At 33.0% G+C, this 19210-nt stretch overlaps 1 protein-coding gene across 1 annotated transcript in view; it reads left to right on the top strand.

Moving 5' to 3' along the window:
* Positions 1 to 19210, top strand: part of MALRD1 (MAM and LDL receptor class A domain containing 1) — a 481557-nt gene that overhangs the window by 154875 nt on the left and 307472 nt on the right. The window contains 2 exon segments of the mRNA XM_036226667.1: positions 15690 to 15751; positions 15754 to 15836. Of these exon segments, the coding sequence (XP_036082560.1) occupies positions 15690 to 15751; positions 15754 to 15836 (145 nt within the window).

Below are 19210 nucleotides of genomic sequence, written 5' to 3'. Positions count from 1 at the left end.
AAGCAAACACAGTCATACTGTTGTCTAGGATATCCTGAACTTAAAATAATATTCTAGGGAAGGTTTTAGTGAGTTAATTAAGAGATGTAGATTTTTAAAATAATTATTTATTAAATTATGTTTAAATTAAATTATTAAATTCAGTAATTTAATTTTTTAATCAATGAAATTTCTAAAACACATAAATATGAACACTCAAGAGTTCCAGGCAATAGAATAGACCTATTTCAAAGCCTACTCTAAAAATCAAAGGACATGATAAGCTATTTATGAAATAGACAAATCTGCTAAATTATCTTGGACCAGAGCCTTTCACTGTTTATGTTCAAATCAAAAAAGATTTCCCCTTTAACAGTACTTAATTAATATCATTAGTATCATTTCCATTTTATTACTAGAAATGTGTTAGCATAGATTCCAGTTCTGATGTTTTATACTCATACTATTAGAAAAACAGACAATCAGCCGCAAAACACTGTAGTGGTGTTTGTTTACATTTTAAAGTATATTTCTAACATGATCTACATCTTTTATTTATTCAGAATTTAGATTGGCTTGTCCATCACAGACCAGCGATGCTATAAATAACTGATAATGGCAATAGCTAATGAGCAAGGCTGTAGAGTAATGTAAAGGTCAAAGAATGATAATTCACGATCATCCTTAACAAAGTACACAAGGCTTACAATACTGATATTGAACTCTGGCGGCAAAGCACAGGAAAGAAATGGCAGCATGAATCTCCTCATGTACATACGATTGTGAGGTGGTTAAGAACTAGAACCAGCTCACTCTCAACAAATGTGTAAATGTATATGGCTTCCTGAGTAGAATACAGAAGATAGTTTTAGACATCATAGCTGTTACCTGTGCTCTATTACTAATTTAATCTCTAGATCAGTAGATAGTAGGTTTGAAAAAAAAAAGAAATGGTGCCAAAGCATTTGTATTTAAAATCTCAAGGCAGCATAGCCTTTAGCATCTGGAAAGATGTGCTAGATATAAATATTCAAAGACAAGAATCATTTAAATTTTGACCATAGGACACCTTCTCAATGTTTTTTTTTTTTTTTTCATATCTCGATAATATTGAAGGAGTAAGAATCTAACTGGAAAACCTTGATTCATTTGCATACTTGGGATTGTCATTTACATCTGACAAGCCAATTATCCATTTATATAGACTGCTTCTATATTTCTTTCACCCTCTACACTAGCAGTCTCAAAGCCGATTTTAGTTCGTACAGAATAAACAAAATTTCTTTCCAAAGGAAGGCATCTCTAAGAAGTTGTCTCTCCATTGTAGACATTAATTACTCTTTTAAGAGAGAGTGATATACTTCTGCTCACTCTCATTTCTCCTTTGACTTTCAGTGCCCATATTCTTATAACTAAATTTACTAGCCAATAAATAGGAAAGGAGCCTTGACCTTTTTTGTGTCATAGAACCTATAGAAGATGATAAGATACATTGAGAGAATTAGAAGGGTTTTGAGGGTAAATTTATGTATATGCTGTTTAAGATAGTCTTTTTTCTGTATATAATTATGGCAAGAGAAATAAGCAAAATATTGCAAGATAGTAAATATTGACATGAATAGAACTAATCCTTTTTTCAAAAGTGTAATAAATTGAATGTGCTTCCTATTAAAGTAAATCTTCTTTGAATTTTTTTTTTATTATAGTAAAGTGTATTTCAAAACTTTTCATATATAACAAGTATCCCTTTTCTCCACATCCTCGACAACACCTTTTTTGTTTTGTTTTTGTTTTGCGTTATAATAGCCATCCTCATGGATGTGGAGTGATATCATATTGTGGTTTTGATTTGCATTTCCCTAAAGATGGTGACTTTGACCATCTTTTTATGTATGTATTGGTAATTTGTATGTCTAATCAAGTCCTTCGCCCCCTTTGAATTTTTGTTTTGGTCGTTGTTGTTGGGCTGTAGGAGTTCTTTATATATTCTGGATATTAATCTCTTGTCGGAGTATAATTTGCAAATATTTTCTCAGATTCTTTCGGCTGACTTTTCACTCCGTTGACAGTGTCCATCGATGCACAAAAGCTCTAATTTTGATGCACTTTGATTGATCTGTTCTTATCGTTTCCTTTTGGTTTCATATATAAGATATTGCAAACAGTATGTGAGGCTTTATCCTCTTGGTTTTCATTTGAAAATTTTATAGCTCTTACATTTAGGGCTTCAAATTCATTCAAGTTAATGTTTGGATATGATGTAGATAAAGGTCCAGTTTCATTATTTTGCAAATAGATATTCAGATTTCCCAAGACTGTTCATTGAAAAGACTGTGCTTGAGCTAGTCTTGGTACCCTTGTTGAAAGTCATTTGACCATGTATGAAGAGTTTGTCCCTGGACTGTCTATTCTATTCCATTGGTCTTTATGTCTTTATGCTAGTACTACACAGTTTTGATTACTGTTCCTTTTTCAAGATCGTTTTGGCTATTTAGAGTCCCTTCGTATTCCATATAAATTTCAGGATGAATTTATTATTTTTATAAAAACATTATTAGAATTTTGGTAGGGATTATATTGACTATAGATTGTAACATCTTTACAATAATAAGTGAAAGGTGATGTGTTTCTATTAATTTGTTTTCTTTAAACTCTTTCAGTAATATTTTACAGTTTTCAGTGTTTCGCTTCCTTGGTTAAGTTATTCCTATTTTATTCTTCTTGATGTGATTGTAAATGGAATTGTTTTCTTAATTTCCTTTTCTGAATTATTCATTGTTAGTGTTAAAACACAACTGACTTTTTTAAAATTAAGTTTATTGGGATAACAATGGTTAATACAATTACATAATTTCCAAGTATACATTATAATTCGACATCTGTATATTCTATTGTCCATTTACCACTCAAAGTCCAGTTTCCTTCAGCTCCCATATATTTGATCCCCTTTACCCACTTCACTCTCCTCCTGTCCCCCTATATTTGACCCCCTTTACTCTGTTCACCTCCCCGCTCCTCCCCCACCCCACTATTGTCCTCTGGTTACTACTAGTCTGTAGTCCATGTCCATGAGTCTCTGTTTGATTGTCCTGCTCATTTGTTGCTTTTAGGTTTATATTCCACATATTAGTGATACCATGACTGATTTTTACCTGTTGATTTTGTATCCTGCAACTATCCACACTTATATATTAGTTTTAAGAGGGTGTGAATGAGATGTGTGTGCGTGTATGAGTGTGTGTAAAATCATTAGAATTTCCTGCATATAAGATCATGTTTTCTGCAAACAGATACTTTTACTACTTTCTTTCCAAATTGGATGCCCTTTTTTCTCTTCCTTGCCTAATTTTGTTACTTTTCTTGCCTAATTCCTCTGATTAAGCACTTCCACTAATGTTAAATAGCAGTGGTAGAAGCGATCATCCTTGCTTATTGTCTTGTTTCTCATCTTAGAGGAAAAGTTTTCAGTCTTTCACCATTGAGTATGATGTAAATTAACTGTGGGCTCTTCCTATGTGGCCTTTATCATGTTAGGAAGTTTCCTTCTATTCCCAGTTTGTTTAATATTTTTATCATGAAAGTTTGTTGAACTTTATTAAATGCTTTTTTTGCATCGATCGAGATGATCTATGTAGCTATTTTCCTTCATTCTGTTAATGTGGCGGGTTATACGGATTGATTTTTGTATGTTAAACCATTCTTGCATTCTAGAAATAAATCCCACTTGGTCATGGTATATAACTGTTTTTGTTTGTTTTGTTTTGTTTTGCTGCTACATTTTGCTTTGATACTATTTCGATGAAGATTTTTGCATCTTTATTCACCAGGGATATTGGCCTGCAGTTTTGTTTCGTTTTTAGTTTTGTGTTTGTCTCTTTTTATTATTATCAGGGTAATATTGGCCTCATAGAGTGATTTAGAAAGTTTTCTCTCTTCAGTTTTTTGAAAGAGTTTGAGAAAGATTGATATTAGTTCTTCTTTCTCTTGAAATGTTTGGTAAAATTAACCAGTGAAATCTGGTCCTGAGCTGTTCTTTGTAGAGAGGTTTTTGATTACTGATTCATCTCCTTACTGGTTTTGTCCATTCAGACTTTCTAGTTCATCATGATTCAATCTTGGTAGGTTGCCTATTTCATCTAGGCTATTCAGTTTGTTGGCATATTCTCTTGTAGTCCCTTTTCCTCTATTTGTGTATGCTTTGTGACTTTCTTTTAATTGACATTTGAAAAAAAAAAAAAAAAGCATACCTTTTCTAGTCTTTGCAGAATGGCTTTGTGTCAGGGAAGTCCTCTGCTAGTTAGTTGGGCATGTTCCGAGTCTTGAGATCTACCCAAGGAGATGGCTTAAGGAACTTCTTCAGTTCTTTTCCGGGCATGCATCAGGCCTGGGCCTGTGCGTTGGTTTTTGATTGCACCATACACACAGGGGCTTTTAAATGTCTTAATTTCTTAAAGATCCTACCCCAGCACCTCTTTGGGCTTTTAGATGACCTACTGCAGGTCTCCACCTGTAAATCTTTTGTCCTAGGCATCTGCAGGTCTTAGTCTCTCTAGTGTTCCTAGGCAGTGCTAGCGTTTCTCCCTGCCTCACATTCGTGCTACCATTTTCCCCAGCCTGACGTCTGAGTTAGGGGATGCAGAGGAAAATCTTTCAGGTAGGTTAGAATGTGGGCAAGGATTAAAAAAAATACTACACAATTTTTTAGTATTTTGAATATGGATTTTTCTTGCCTGGGCATTGCCGTAGACTTTGAATATTTTTCAGAACTCTAATTAAATTTTCTTTCTGTCAATTTTTTGCTTGTTTATCGGTCTACATGAGGGATCGTGCTAGAACTTCCTATTTTGCCATTGTGCTGATGTCACCTTTTTTCTGTAAAAACAGTTAATGAAACAAATTTCTTTTAAAGTACTACTTTGGTGTCAGTCAACGAACTTTGATGCATTTTAATTTCATTATTCTTCAGTTCAAAATATTATATAATTTTCTTTGTGATTTTTGTGTTTCATCCATTGATAGTTTAGAAATGAGTTATTTAGTTTCCACATTTCTAGTTTTTTTTTCCTAAAAGTTTTACCTTTTGTTAATTTCTTAAAGTGTCCTGAGGCAACTTTTCATTAAATTTTGGTCTTTTGAAATCTATTCAGACTTATTTTTTACAACCCCACATATGTTGGCAAAAGTTCCGTGCGCCACTCAGAATAATATGTATTATGAATTTTTATCTAATGTTCTACAAATCCTAATTAAGATGATTGATCCTTAATTTCGATTTTGTATTTTCTTACTAACTTTAATATGTACTTGTTATAGCAATTACTGAGAAAGTTTATTAATGTCTGAAACAATGATTATGGAATTGTCCTTTGTTTACTCCTATCAGTTTTGAGTTCATGTGTTTTATAACTATATTAATAGCATACATATTTGTATTTCATGTGTTCCCGATGTATTCAAATTTTTATAATTATAAAATTTCATCTTCATTCTTAGTAATACCTTCAGTCTTGAAATCTACTACATATGATATTCATATAATCACATTAACTTTCTCATATTTAGAGGTCACCAGTATTTCTCTTCCAGCTATTTATGTTTAGTTTGCATTTGTCTTTGCATTTAAAGTGCTCTTATAGACAACTATTTTTTCAAAAATTTTCCTTCCTTTTCTTCTCGTGGGATTCTAACTATTGATATTAGATTATTTCATATTGTATTACAAGTCTCTGAGGTGGTGTTAATTTTTGTTAATCTTTTATCTTTATGCTTTTCAGGTTGATAATTTCTGCTGATTTATTTTCATGTGCAGTGATTCCTTTTTGGCTATATCCAATCTTTTGTTGAGCTCATGTAGCATTTTATTTTTAAATATTAATTATTGTAATTTTCAGCCCTGAATTTTCATTTGGTTACTATTTTAGAGTTCTCATTTTACTCTTCAGATTATCTATCTATACTTGCATTGATACCATAATGTATGTATAATGTTCTTTAATTTGTTGGAAATTTTTTCTTTAATTCTTTAAATATATCTGTGATGGCTGTTATAACATCTTTTTTTGAGACATCTGACATTTTGACCCACTTGGAGTGAGTATCTATTGGTTGTTCATTTTTTACTTCATAATGTTCAAACTACACTTGTTCTGTGTGTTAGCAGTTTTTGTTTGAAAATTGGATATTGTTCATAAGGGGTTTTTGTAACTCTGGATTCTGTCATGGTCATCTCATTACTTTTGTTTCTTGTTCTAGTAAGGAATAAATTTGCCTGATTTCAAACTTATGTTTACATAAGTGTATTATGAAGCTACCGATCTCTCTATTCTGTTCTAGTGGCTTTCTACTGTTTCTTTTTTATGCAATTTGGTGTCAGTCAAGGATTTGGGCAGGGAGGGAGCTCATCTCTGCTTTTCTTTTTTTTCCCCCTAGGAATCTCTTCTTTCTTTATCTCTGTTAGTTTTTGACTCTGTTTTATGAAACTTCAAATCTTTAAAGTTTTGTGCCTTCTGCCGGTCTAGTTGATCAAGTTGCATGTGGTTGAAAAATGTTCTTAATTAAGAAAAACATCATTTGCAGATGGCTCCACATAGCTCCGTTCTTGAAGCATGGATTTTTCTCTGGTCTCTACCTGCATTTTGCCATGCTTCTTATTGTCTTCCCTGCACCTGTGTAGTTTAGTGGCCTGTCAGGGCTGCGATTCATCCCCTGAATTTCATTCTCATTTCTCTGCTATTCTTCTGCTTTCTAGAATTTCTCCTTTAAATTTTCAGCTGAACTCTGATCTCTGGCACCTTCAGTTAATAAAGTTGTAGTTGTTTCATTTTCTTCCATCATAGCCAAAGGGTAAGGGAGATTGTCAATTTTCTCGGATCAAAAGGCCGCAAACTCACTATTCTTACCACTTTGAATTGCAGGTTTATGTGTGTGTGTGTGTGTGTGTGCGCACGTGCATGAACGCATGCGTGTATTATGCTTTCCTCTGATTTTTGTCTGCTTGGAAATTTTCTACTTCATTTTTTATTATTTTTTATTTTATTTTTTATTAAATTTATCGAGGTGACACTGGTTAATAAAATTACATAGGTTTCAAGTATACAATTATATAATATAGCATATGTATATTGAATTGTATGTTCACCACTCAAAGTTAAATTTCCTTCTGTAACCATATATTTGACCCCCTTTATCCTTATCTACTTTACTTTTTAAGTGTTTACTTTATATATTTTATATAATATTTATAATAGCTTTCTCTGGGAGGAGGAAGTATACAACCATTTTAATCCTTTCTACTATCAGGATTTCTGCTGTATATATTATATTAATTTGTACTTACTCTGAATTTCACAATTACATAATTTTATAAGACCATCTCATAAAGTTGTAGAAAATCATGAACCTATAGCCTAATGAGCAGAATTCAGTTTGCTAGTTGCATTAAATGGAACTTCCAAAATTTCAATGGCGTTACAAGTAAAAGAATAAATAGCCTTTTAGATCAAAGCTGGGAAGACAATTTGAAAAAAATCATAAATCATTAATAAATGTATTTGCTACAAACATGCTGGCTCATATTGGTTCAGGAGATATTAAGAATTTTCTTCAAACTTATTTTTGCCTAACATTGAAATCAATTAAGTAACAACTCTACCATTTGTGTAACAGATTGAGATTTATTACACATTTGAGTGTCTTTCACATCATTTCTTTTCATAATTTGTATTGACCTCTTGTCTATAGATTCTCTCCCCTTATGTGCTAGATGAACCCTGGTTCATTCTCTAGAATCAATCCTGGTATATTTTTTACAACTGATAAACCTACAATGACCTATCAAAACACCCAAAGTCCATATTTTACATTATGGCTCACTCTTGGTGTGATAGAGTCTATGGGTTTGGACAAATGTATAATGACTTCTATCCAGCATTATGATGTTACACAGAATACTTTCACCACTCTAAAAGTCCTCTGCGCCTTGTCTATTCACCCCCAACTCTTTTCCACCCCACCCTGGCAACTGCTGACTTTTTACAGTCTCCTTAGTTTTAGTCTTGCCTTTTCCAGGCTGTTAGATAGTTGGAGTCATACAGGATATAACCTTTTCAAATTGGCTCCTTAGTAATATGAATTTAAGGTTTCTCCATGTCTTTCAATGAATTTGATAGCTCATTTCTTTTTAACTCCAAATAATATTTCGTTGTGTGGATGTACCATAGTTTATATTTATTCATTCACCCACAGAAGGACATTTGGGTTGCTTCCAAGTCTTTGTAATTAAGCTGCCATGAACCCCCATGTGCATGTTTTGTGTGAATGTAAATTTTCAAGGAAGATGATTGTTGGACCATATGGTAAGAGTATGTTTAGTTTTCTAAGAAACCATCAAAATGGCTCTTACCATTTTGCATAACCACCAGTAATGAATGTGACTTCCTATTACTCCACATCCTCTCCAGCATTTGCCGTTGTTAGTGTTCTAGATTTTGACCATTCTAATAAATGTGTAGTGGTATCTTGTTGTTTTAATTTGTATTCCCATATGCAGATTTGCTGTCTGTATATATTCTTTGATGAGGTGTCTGCTCATGACTTTGGCCCATTTCTTAATTGGGTTATTTGACTTCTTATTGTTGAAGTTTAAGAATTCTCTGTATATTTTGTTTACTAGTCTTGTTATATGTGAATATGTGTCGTAAGCTTGAGAAAAATGTGTATTCTGCTGTTTGATGAAGTTGTCTGTAGATGTCAATTACATGCAATGGATTAATCATGTTGTTGGATTCAGCTATGCCCTTACTGATCTTTTGCCTACTGTAAGTAGTCATTTCTGATAGACGTCTCTAACTCTGATAGGGAATTCATCTATTTCTCTTTGCAATTCTATTAGTTTTTTGCCTCACATACTTTGACACTGTCATTAGGCTCATATATATTAAGAATTGTTATGTCTTCTTGGACTATCAACCTCTTTATCAATTTTATAATGTCCTTTGTCCCTGATAATTTTTTTTGCTTTAAAATCTGTTTTGTCTGAAACAAAAACAAATTCTTGCATTAATATGAGTCATTTATAAATATGAAGTATTTTTTAATTTTTAAAATTATTTTTAAATCCTCAAAATTTAAAAATTTTCTATTTGATTTTAAAAGCCAAGTCAAAAATTTAATCAGAATATATTTTTCTAATGATTCTCAAAAACAGGTCATTTTTTATTGTTGTTCACTCACTTGGCAAATATTTATCAAGTGCTTACCATGTTTCATACATTTTGGGGGAGGGGCAAATATGTTAGGGATATGTGAGTTTAAAAAGAATATAATGGAAAATTGGTTACCTAACTCCTCAAGAACTATTTACATCTATGGTGTGTGTGTGTGTGTGTGTGTGTGTGTAAGTTGTATCCCTGGAGTTCTACATTGTGTTTCTCAAATATATTTGACTAAGAATTTCAACTCATACCCTTCCTAACTAGCTTTTTCTTTCTTTCTTTCTTTCTTTTTTTTTTATTGGAACATTGGATCTATTTTCCACACACTATGTAATAGAAAAAGAGTTGTTTTAAAAACGAATGTAAAAAAATTTTTTTAATCTTATAGTTATTTTCCCCAGAGTTTTCATTTTGAAGAGAAAAATAAAGCTTGAATGTTTATTTTTCTAGGTGTTTCTTTTGGGTTAGCATTTTGACTTAGCATCTTGGTATTGTAAATACTATTTAAACTGTTACCGTAAGTGGTTTTGGGCAATGGGTCTCAAAATTTAGTGTGCACCAGCATAAGCTGGAGAATTTACTAAACTGATTGCTGAGCCCTTTCTTGGAGTTTTTTTCAATAAGTTTGAGATAGAGCCCAAGAATTTGCTTTTAAAGTTTCTAGGCGATGGTGCGGGTTCACACTGAGAGGACGAGTTTAGAATATAAAACGTCAAGAGATGGATCTAAGTCCAATTTCGGCTTCAATACTTAGCAAGGGAATTACTTCTGACAAATTACTTAATTTTAGTTATCCCATCTATGAAGTAGTAGTGATTATAATTCTACCTTCTCAGGTTTGTTGTGTCAAATGACAAACTATTACTTAATACTTCATATTTTAAAGGCTTACTAATTTAAAGACCGATCTCAAAAACTCCATTATTTTACTTTGTACATTTCAGAAGCTAGTGTTTCTTTGGCCTAAAATCTATTTTACAAAGCAAATATGCTTCCTTTTACAAAGAGAATAATTTGAAGATTTGTTTATCTTTTAATTTCTGTTTTGGAACTAAAAGATAAATAACTATAACTGCATTATGTAATTTCTTAGACTTTTAAATTTATCAGTTGCTTTTTAAAAAAATATGTTTCTACTTGCCTCATGAAGAGTTATTCTCCAGTGAATCACATGCAATATTGAAACAGGAACTGTTGGAGCTCCTAATTAAAATAGTTGGCCTTGATACCTTTGTTATTGAATTTGGAACTGGTAAAAACCCCCAGGTGGTTATATAAAATTTTAACAAATGTTTATTACCACGTTTTTATCTCATGAGACTAAGAAAGAGAAATCCAAAAGCCCTCTACTAAAATCGTAAGTCCTTTTTCAAAATTGAGATCCCTTGCATTTGTGAAGGAGAGTTTCGGCATAGAAAAGGAAGAATTCTCTACCACTTTTATTTAACAACAGATTCAGGGAATATTTATTGAATATCGATTGGGTTTAAGCCACTTTACACAGTGTTCTAATTAGTTAAAAGATGTGCCTTGAGGTGTTTATAGTCTAGTGGGACATATAGCTTCATATCCAGTGATTTATATAATCTAATATGAAAAAAGCATTTTTAAAATTATGCACAAAATGCTATGGAATTCTCAGGTTTGGAAGTAATTTTGAATCAAAGAATTTTGAGTCTAGGAATCTAAGAAGGCTTGGAAATGAGAATATATTTAAGATGCATTGCGAAACATAAATGAAAGTCATATAGAGGAAAGACCAAGAACAGAAATTATAAGTGTGCCCGGAAGAAAGAGCAGTACAAGGGAGACAAAGAAAATCCATGATGTATCAAGTAGTTTCACGAACACATACAACGGGTATAAATCTAGCTGTCTGAGTTCAGTAATATATGAAAGTTGAAGCCAGATATTTGTATAGAAAGTTATTCTTCTGATCCCAATGAATGGAGGCTTTATTTATGGGACAGTGGTGAGCCAACTGTGGCCCATGAGCCAATTCTGACCTGCTTCCTGGTTTTGAAAATATGGTTTTATTGGAATACGGCTATAATCATTCATTTCAGCTGTCCATGGATGCTTTCTTACTACAAAGACAGTGTTGAATAGTTGTAACAGAGACTGTACGGCCCACAAAGCCTAAAATATTTACTGTATTGCCTTTATAGAAAACGTCCTCTGACTCGTTATACACTGATGCAGTATGAAATGCCAGTCTGTGGATTTTTAATTACAGATGCGTGATGAGATAAAGAGCTTGCAATCGAATGCAAATTAAGTCATTGTTTCCCTTATCAAGAAAGTCTTGCTATGAAAAGCACGATGTCAGCAGATCTGGATAGTGTGTGTAGTGAATTGATGTATATTTTACCAAAAGTTCTTATCTACTTGTCGTCCGATAACATATATTACAGCTCAAGAATCTCACTTTGAGTCAGCAAAGATGTATTAAAGATTTCTAAGCAAAGTGGGAGAAACAGATGTGTATTTTAGAAAGGATTAATAAGGTCAAATCAAATCTTTTTCTCTCTCTCTTCTGCAATGCTACGGCATAGTGTCAAGGGCATGTGTGGAATTTTAGAGTCAAACAGAGCTGGTTTCAAACCTTGGGGAGTCAACTTGTGAGGAGATTTGCCTCTCAAGAAGGAGTGTTCCTTTCCTTTAATTTATATTCTAAAGACCCCACACAAGATCTCTGATTGGCCCGGCTTGTTTAAGGAGCCCGCTCCAGCAGGTGCTGAGTTAGGAACTTCGTTCACCGTTCACAGTAGAGTTGGTGGGAGGGGTGGGGAGCCATTCCACACAGCAGAAATGGTTCACTGTGGATGCTAGGCCAAGAGTGGAGACCATGAGAACTGTAGTAGAGAACAGTTCGTATTTCTGGTCCTTGCAAATTCAGTAAAGTTCATGATGACTCATCACATTCCAGCAGTTACGTTAAAACAGCCTACAGTACGTACCATAGTGAATCAAAAGGTGTGTCTCAACCCAAAGAGTAAGCCTGGAGAATATGTTGTTTTGAAGTATATTTAGAAAGATCCAAAGTCATTTTTCCTAACTCAAACATATTTTAACTTTTCCATGTAAAGGTATTTTTTTTTCTTACTAATTTTAATTAGGGCAATTACCCAGGAGATTCTCAAATAAAGGGGAGGGAGGAGTTAATATTTTAATTACTTGAGCTGTGTATAAGGTGATTATCCTATAAGACCTAGAAGACTTTCTTTAAAATAACATGGACTACAAATCAGATCTCTTTTTATGATTTTTTTTTTAATGGCTTGTATATCATCACCTGGGATCTTTAGTTTTGCAACACCTGGGTGTATAACACTGCTCTCTTTAAACCTTTACTACTATGTGGCTTGTGCTGTGTTTTCTTAGTAAAGGTATGTTTCTATAAGGCATCCTGCTTCCCACCCTGTATGAGAAAAGAGTTTGGAGGCTCGTAGAGAGATGCTGATGTTTTACGGGTGACAGCACCGTGAGGTGTGATCGTTACTATTGTGCTCATTCTGGGAAGGGAGTCGATTTCCTTTGCAAGTGCATGCTTGAATAATTTCATCCCACACACGGGCAAGTGCTTGTGTAATTCTTCATTTTTCCATTAGGAATTGTATATACATCATGTGCCCCGAGTTAATGCATATAAGATATACTGCTACACCAGTAACTCTGTTCACAGTGTGGTATAAACACACACATTCAGTTTTCTTGTTTGAAATTTTCAAATTTATCTCCCGATGTGTCTTCTTTTTTTCTTTTTTCTTTCAAGTGAGGGGCTACCTCAGGGACATGTAATTATAAAGAATCGTTTCAATAATTTATTTTATATTTATGCTTGTGACTGCATTTTCTTGAATTATAGTGGATTGGGAAAGTTAAAAATTACTTTTTCCTGCCTGTATTGGGAAACTAATATAGAAATCTCCAGTTTAACCACAGAGTAGATGCTTTTATTATTGCCAGAATTATGACTCTTAGTTGCTTAATTTCTCTATGGTCTCCAGATCTGTTAGCTTTGTTCTGTCTTTTCTGATTTTTTTTTTTTAAAACACATTATCAGCTTTTCATGTATAATTTCATCTGAGTCCACAGTTCTGTCATTCCCTTCCATCTTTTTATTCTGCATGCGCTATACTGATTTTAAACTCAGTTGTTTATTTATCAACTATTTTAGAGTCTACTATGAAGCATGCATGCACTGTATGGGAAATAATATGTACATGGCCCCCAAACACAGATATAAACATTTTAATATTTCGTGGATATTTCATCTAGTTCTTGCTTGTATGCGCGTAGTTACATAATGTTGTGTATAACAGCACACGCGTGTACTGCCGAACACGTGGCGTAGTGCACGGTAAGTGGTAGGCAGTCAGTAAGTATTACGTACGTTAAATGTGGCCTGCGTATTTTCTTCCATTCACCAGTTGGCTTTCTGATCTTCATATCGGTATCTTTAATAAACAGAAACACCTAACTTGAATACAGTACCGTTTTTCATTATCTCCCCCTATGATTAGTAATATTTATATATTGTTTTTTTTTAATTTTTATTCCCACATTAGAAAGATAGTGCTATGTTATCTTAGATAAGCTTCATTGTTTTACCTTCCACATTCTTGGTACAACCTACCTGGCATTTATTTTGAATGCTGTGAAATAGAGGTGCATTTTTCTTATTTCTCCACATGGCAACCTAATTTATTTAGTCCACATTGAAAAGATTGTCTTTTCCTTTATTGTTCTGAAGAGCCAAACTTTTCATAAATCACATGTACAAATATGTATGGATTTGTTTCAGGACGATTTTGCCCATTTCTCTGGGCGATTTGTCTGACTTTACTCCAATACTACTCTGTCTTGATTGTTCTGCCTTTGTAATGAATCTCGATATCTGATAGAATAAATTCTCCAGCTTCGTTCTCCTTTATGATACAATTGATCGTTCTTAGCCCTGATATTTCTATATGAAGTTTTGAATCAGTTTGTCAATTTCGGGGGGGGGAATATTCAAATTGTGCTGGATCTCAGGGTATCTCTAAATCAATGCATCATTCATGTGTTCATCTTTGTTCTGTGTCCCTAGGGTCCTGGAATGTTAAGCATACAAGGCTCAGAGCTGGAAGCACTTAGTCATTGAGATATAATTCCAACAAATTAATAATCCTGCCTCTTAAAAATGCTCTTAATTCATATCCTCTGAGGTATGCAGGACACTAAACTCTCTATTTCATAAGAAGCAACTAATGACATAAATATAACCATGAATCACAACTGCCGTTTGTTAAATGTACAAAATATGTCAGGTACTGTGTTAGATGTTCCACTTATTTCATTTTTAATTCCTATTACTATCATACATAGAAGTGTCCCATTTTATAAATGGAGAAACTAATATGTTCAGAGAAGTAAAATACCCTGACTACAGTTGCCCACCTAGCAAATGATGAGGCCAGAGGCTGAACCCTGTGTGTGTTTTGCTCAGTCATAATCTCAGTGCCTCGGATAGGCAAGATGGGAAGGATTGACTCAGTAAATATGTGGTGATTGAATGAATACACCTGTCTTTCTCTCCATGTTTGCTATTAATGATTCACATTTCTTCGACCAAAAATTATAAAACTTTCAAGATAAAAAGGGTTTTACAAAGTAGCAAATTTAAACCGTGTATCACCTAGCATCACATTTAGGTGAGAAAGTAGTAAGAGATCTAATTAATCGAAGCAAAAGTGTCAGAATGCCCAAATTGGAGGAATTGCTTCCTTATTTAATACTTCAAAAAGCTGTGTGTTGCCTAGCATGTCTTCAATGTTTTATTATCTCTTTTTTGAATTGATAATTACAGTGAAGACATAAACTCTGTCCCGTATGGCAAGATCATATTGATATTTAATTGTGTTCATTATTATTTTTCTTCTTTTATTTACAGCTAGGAAAGAAAAGACACGCTTTAAAAATTATCTACCAGCTTATTAAAATATGTTTAAGTAAAACTGACCTAAATTAACAGAGAGAATAAATTTGAGCATAAAAGCCTTTTAGACTTGTGAAGTGAACCCCAAGCCAGTTTCCTCTCTGTTTTTTTTTATGCTTTAATTATTTATATATGTTTTTCTTTTTATGCCTTTTGCAAAGCTGTTCAGTGCTTCAGGGTCTCATTTTACCCACATGAAAATGAGCTCTACAAAGATGATCAAAGTATTGGCAGTATCACTGTAAAAATAAAATTAACCCAATTATTACAGATTATACCTGGTAATTTTAGCCTTTATCATCATTTGTAGTCATTGTCCCAATTGATACATGGATTCCAAATCAAAATAGTAGAATTATTTCTGCTGAAGGTTATGAGTCACAATTATGCTATAAAATATAAAACATTGTTATACTTTTAGAAGAAAATGATAGAATGATGAATATGACCAAGGACAAACTATATTATATTTTATGATTTTTAAAAATCTTATAAACGTATCATCCTTCCCCCTGTAGTACCACGGATGGCTTGTAGCTGTCTGCTGATAGCTCAAATGGGAAATTTGGTGACATGGCTGATATCCTGTAATTTTACACATGAGACCAAAGTGTACGCCAGTGTCCTGGACTCACGTGAATGGTGCCACAGTTGGCTCCCTGCAGGTACTGCTGACAGCATTGCATTTTCTGAATTACCGCTATAGAAATTCATTGTGTATAATTTAGCATTATTAAAATATAATTTGCTAATCAATGAAAATGAACCGTTATCAACACTTCACTAGTTTCAAAATGGTAGGATTCAAAAATGTTTTAGCAGAGTTGAACCTGAATGGCTACTAGGACTTTTTTTCAACTATTCAACTATGATTATTGTCTTTATCCTGAGGTTACACCTGTGTTGTATGGTTTTGCACTTGAACTATTTCATGTAGGTTTCAGTATTGATGTTCTGAGAATAGCATAATCAAATGACTTTGGTGATACTTGAATGTGCATTGCTTTTTGATAGTGATGCAACATTCTCCAGTAGTCTTTTTCAAATCTGTGTTTTTCTTTGTTTTTTTGTTTTTTGGATGGATGGATGGATGGATGGATGGATGGATGGATGGATACATACATACATACATACATACATACATAGTTTTGAACTCACAGAAGGTTGTGAGAATGGCACAAGTAACTTCAACATACCCTTCACTCAGAGATCCTATTTTTCTCCCAGTAGCATCTTTCATAGGAAAATTTCAGTTTAATCCATGTTCACATATCACGCCTAGTTGTTATTTCTTCCCTAGTGTCTTTTAAACCAGAATAATTCCTTAACCTTTCCTTAACTTTTATAATATTAATATTTTAAAAGACTGTAATTCATGTATTTGTAGAATGTTCCTCAATTTGGATTTGTTCAGTGTTAAGCTTCTATTTTTTTCTGTAATATCACTGATACTGCATTTTTATCACATCCCATTGGTTAGTACATGTTGATTTGTCTCAGTACTTTTGTTCCCTTTGTCAATAAATTTGCATGAAGAGATATTTTGAGAGTGTGTAAAATCCTGACCTCAATTTACCCACTGATTTTTACATCTTTTAGTATTTTTTGCTGGAATTAATTTTACTGTGATGATTATCTAATTATGATTTTCTAACTCTATACCTGTATTTGTATGTTGGTTTTCTATTGTAAAAACACCCTATAATTTTCTGTCCACTTATTGATCCATTTTTATCCATTTGTTGATCTATATCAGTGTGGATTCATGGGTCCTATTGTATTCAATTTGTTATAATCGCTTTTATTATTTACTGTTTTTTAAATTGTTCCAGATATGGTCATAAGAGACCCTTTAAGTGGACTTCTATGTTTCTTTGACAGGCACATTAGTCTCTGAGCATTTCCTTTCTTTCTAGCCAAAAATTCTAGACTCATTCTTCTCCCATTCCATCCTTGGAATTAGCTGTTTTTCCAGGGATCCTGTCCTGGTTTCTAAGACCAAGTTATACAGGCAAAACAGAGAGAGGTCCTAGAATCTGAAGCACATCCTTAGTTAGGTCTTGTCTCTCCTTATTGGAAATGCCTTATATAATATATAAGGTTTGTAAACATTACATATAGATGCATTATTTACATAGAAGAAGCTAGCTCAGTTTTGAAGCATCTTCAGTAATACTCAGTTTCAAAGCTTACATAACATTTTCCAGGAAGCCACATATGAAAAATAAATCCCAGAATTTCAGAATTGTTTACCGTGAGCAATATTAGACAAGGGCTATCTTCCTAAAAACAACCATAGATAAGGACTCTCCCCCTGTCAAATAACATTAACTTATTTAGAAAGACGTCTATGGTTAGCATATTTGCAAGGAGATCGCACTTGGTTTACCTGCTTTTTTCCCCCCCAGTAAAGATAGAGAAATAGACTGCAGGCCAGCTGTTTACTAACCTCGTTCCTAATAGCTTAATTGTAATTTTAATATCAGGGGTGCTTTTTTCCTTCCACTTTATTATTGTCTTATTCTAGGATTTTTCTGGCCATCTTAAATACTTATTTTTCCAAATAAGTTTTTAGATAAACATGCATTATTTAAAAATACTTTCTTCTATAGGAAACATGTTAAGTTTATGGATCAATTTTAGAAGAATTATCTTCTTATTCTAGATGATAACTTCTTACCAAAACCAATTTAAAAGTAAGCTTGTTTGTATATATGTATATGTTCATGTTTAGTAATCTAAAGACATTTAAATAGTCTTATAGATTAAAGATGCAATTTATCATTTGTCTTATATTGACTTTCAAAAAGTAATTTTAGGTAAAATAATCAATATAACTTATTGCAGGGTTTTCATTGGAAAAATGAGAATTATTTATCTAGTATATTTTGTCATTGAGATTAATTATCTGAAATATGCTTTTTTGAGATAAGATTTTATATTAGATGAAAAATTATAAAACTTTAAAAATTTTATAAGAAATTAATTATCAAATAATTAAAGTAGTAATACATATGATCCTTATTTTTGTGTGTGGCTGAATAAAATAACACTTCAATAAAATGAAGTATAAAGATCGCATTACTATATTACATGGATGCATTTTTCCTCAGCAAGTGATATTCATACAAAGATCCACGTCCTGTATATACTTTTCAGTATGTGTCAAAAACGGTTTTTAGTTTTTTAAGAAATCACAATGGAATATTACTCAGCCGTAAGAAAAGATGTAATACTGCCATTTGCAACAAAATGGACGGATCTCGAGATAATCACATTAAACGAAATAAGTAAGACAGAAAAAGATGAGAACCATGTGATTTTGCTATGTGGCATATAAAAGTGAAAGCACCAGTAAACAAGACAAACAAAAACTCATAGACACAGACAACAGTTTAGTGGTCACCAGAGGGAAAAGGGGGAGGGGGCAGTAGATAAAGGTAATGGGGGTCAAATACTTGGCAATGGAAGGAGATTCGACTTCGGGTGATGATCAACACACTAACCATTGTCAGCCCAACAAATTTTTTAAAAACTCAGAAAACAAAAACAACAAAAAAAGAAATTATATTTTCTTGACTTTGATAGCATGCTGATTTCACTTGAATTTTATAGACCAAGAATTTGGTGAAATTACTTAAAACTCAAGAATCTTGAAACTCTACTACTGCAAAAGCAGCCATTTGAATTTAAATTTAAAAAAAAAATAGATAACAAAGCCATTAAAAACTACCTTTAGTTTCAAAAATCAAAACCATCACAAACCCTTCGCCTGAATAATTCTCTAGTCGTACACATTGTAATTTTCAAAGGCATTGTTGTGAAATAATTAAACCATCTAAGTCAGTTATTTTAGAATAAGGAATTATTCTACTTTTCCCGATTCTCTTCGGTTACTCTCTTGATGATTCATTTTGTATCATTCTAAACGAAGAGCCGTGATAATTTGCTGAGACTAATCTGCTTTTTTCCTTAGAATGAGGATACAGTACTGATGAGACTTTGTGGTTTCAAGGCTGTTGGGCAGGGAGATCTTATT

Source organism: Rousettus aegyptiacus, unplaced genomic scaffold (assembly GCF_014176215.1).
Source record: "Rousettus aegyptiacus isolate mRouAeg1 unplaced genomic scaffold, mRouAeg1.p scaffold_m13_p_10, whole genome shotgun sequence".
NCBI classification, from domain to species: domain Eukaryota; kingdom Metazoa; phylum Chordata; class Mammalia; order Chiroptera; family Pteropodidae; genus Rousettus; species Rousettus aegyptiacus.
The sequence above is the reverse complement of the archived record's forward strand: the minus strand, read 5'-3'. Positions and strand labels throughout refer to the sequence as shown.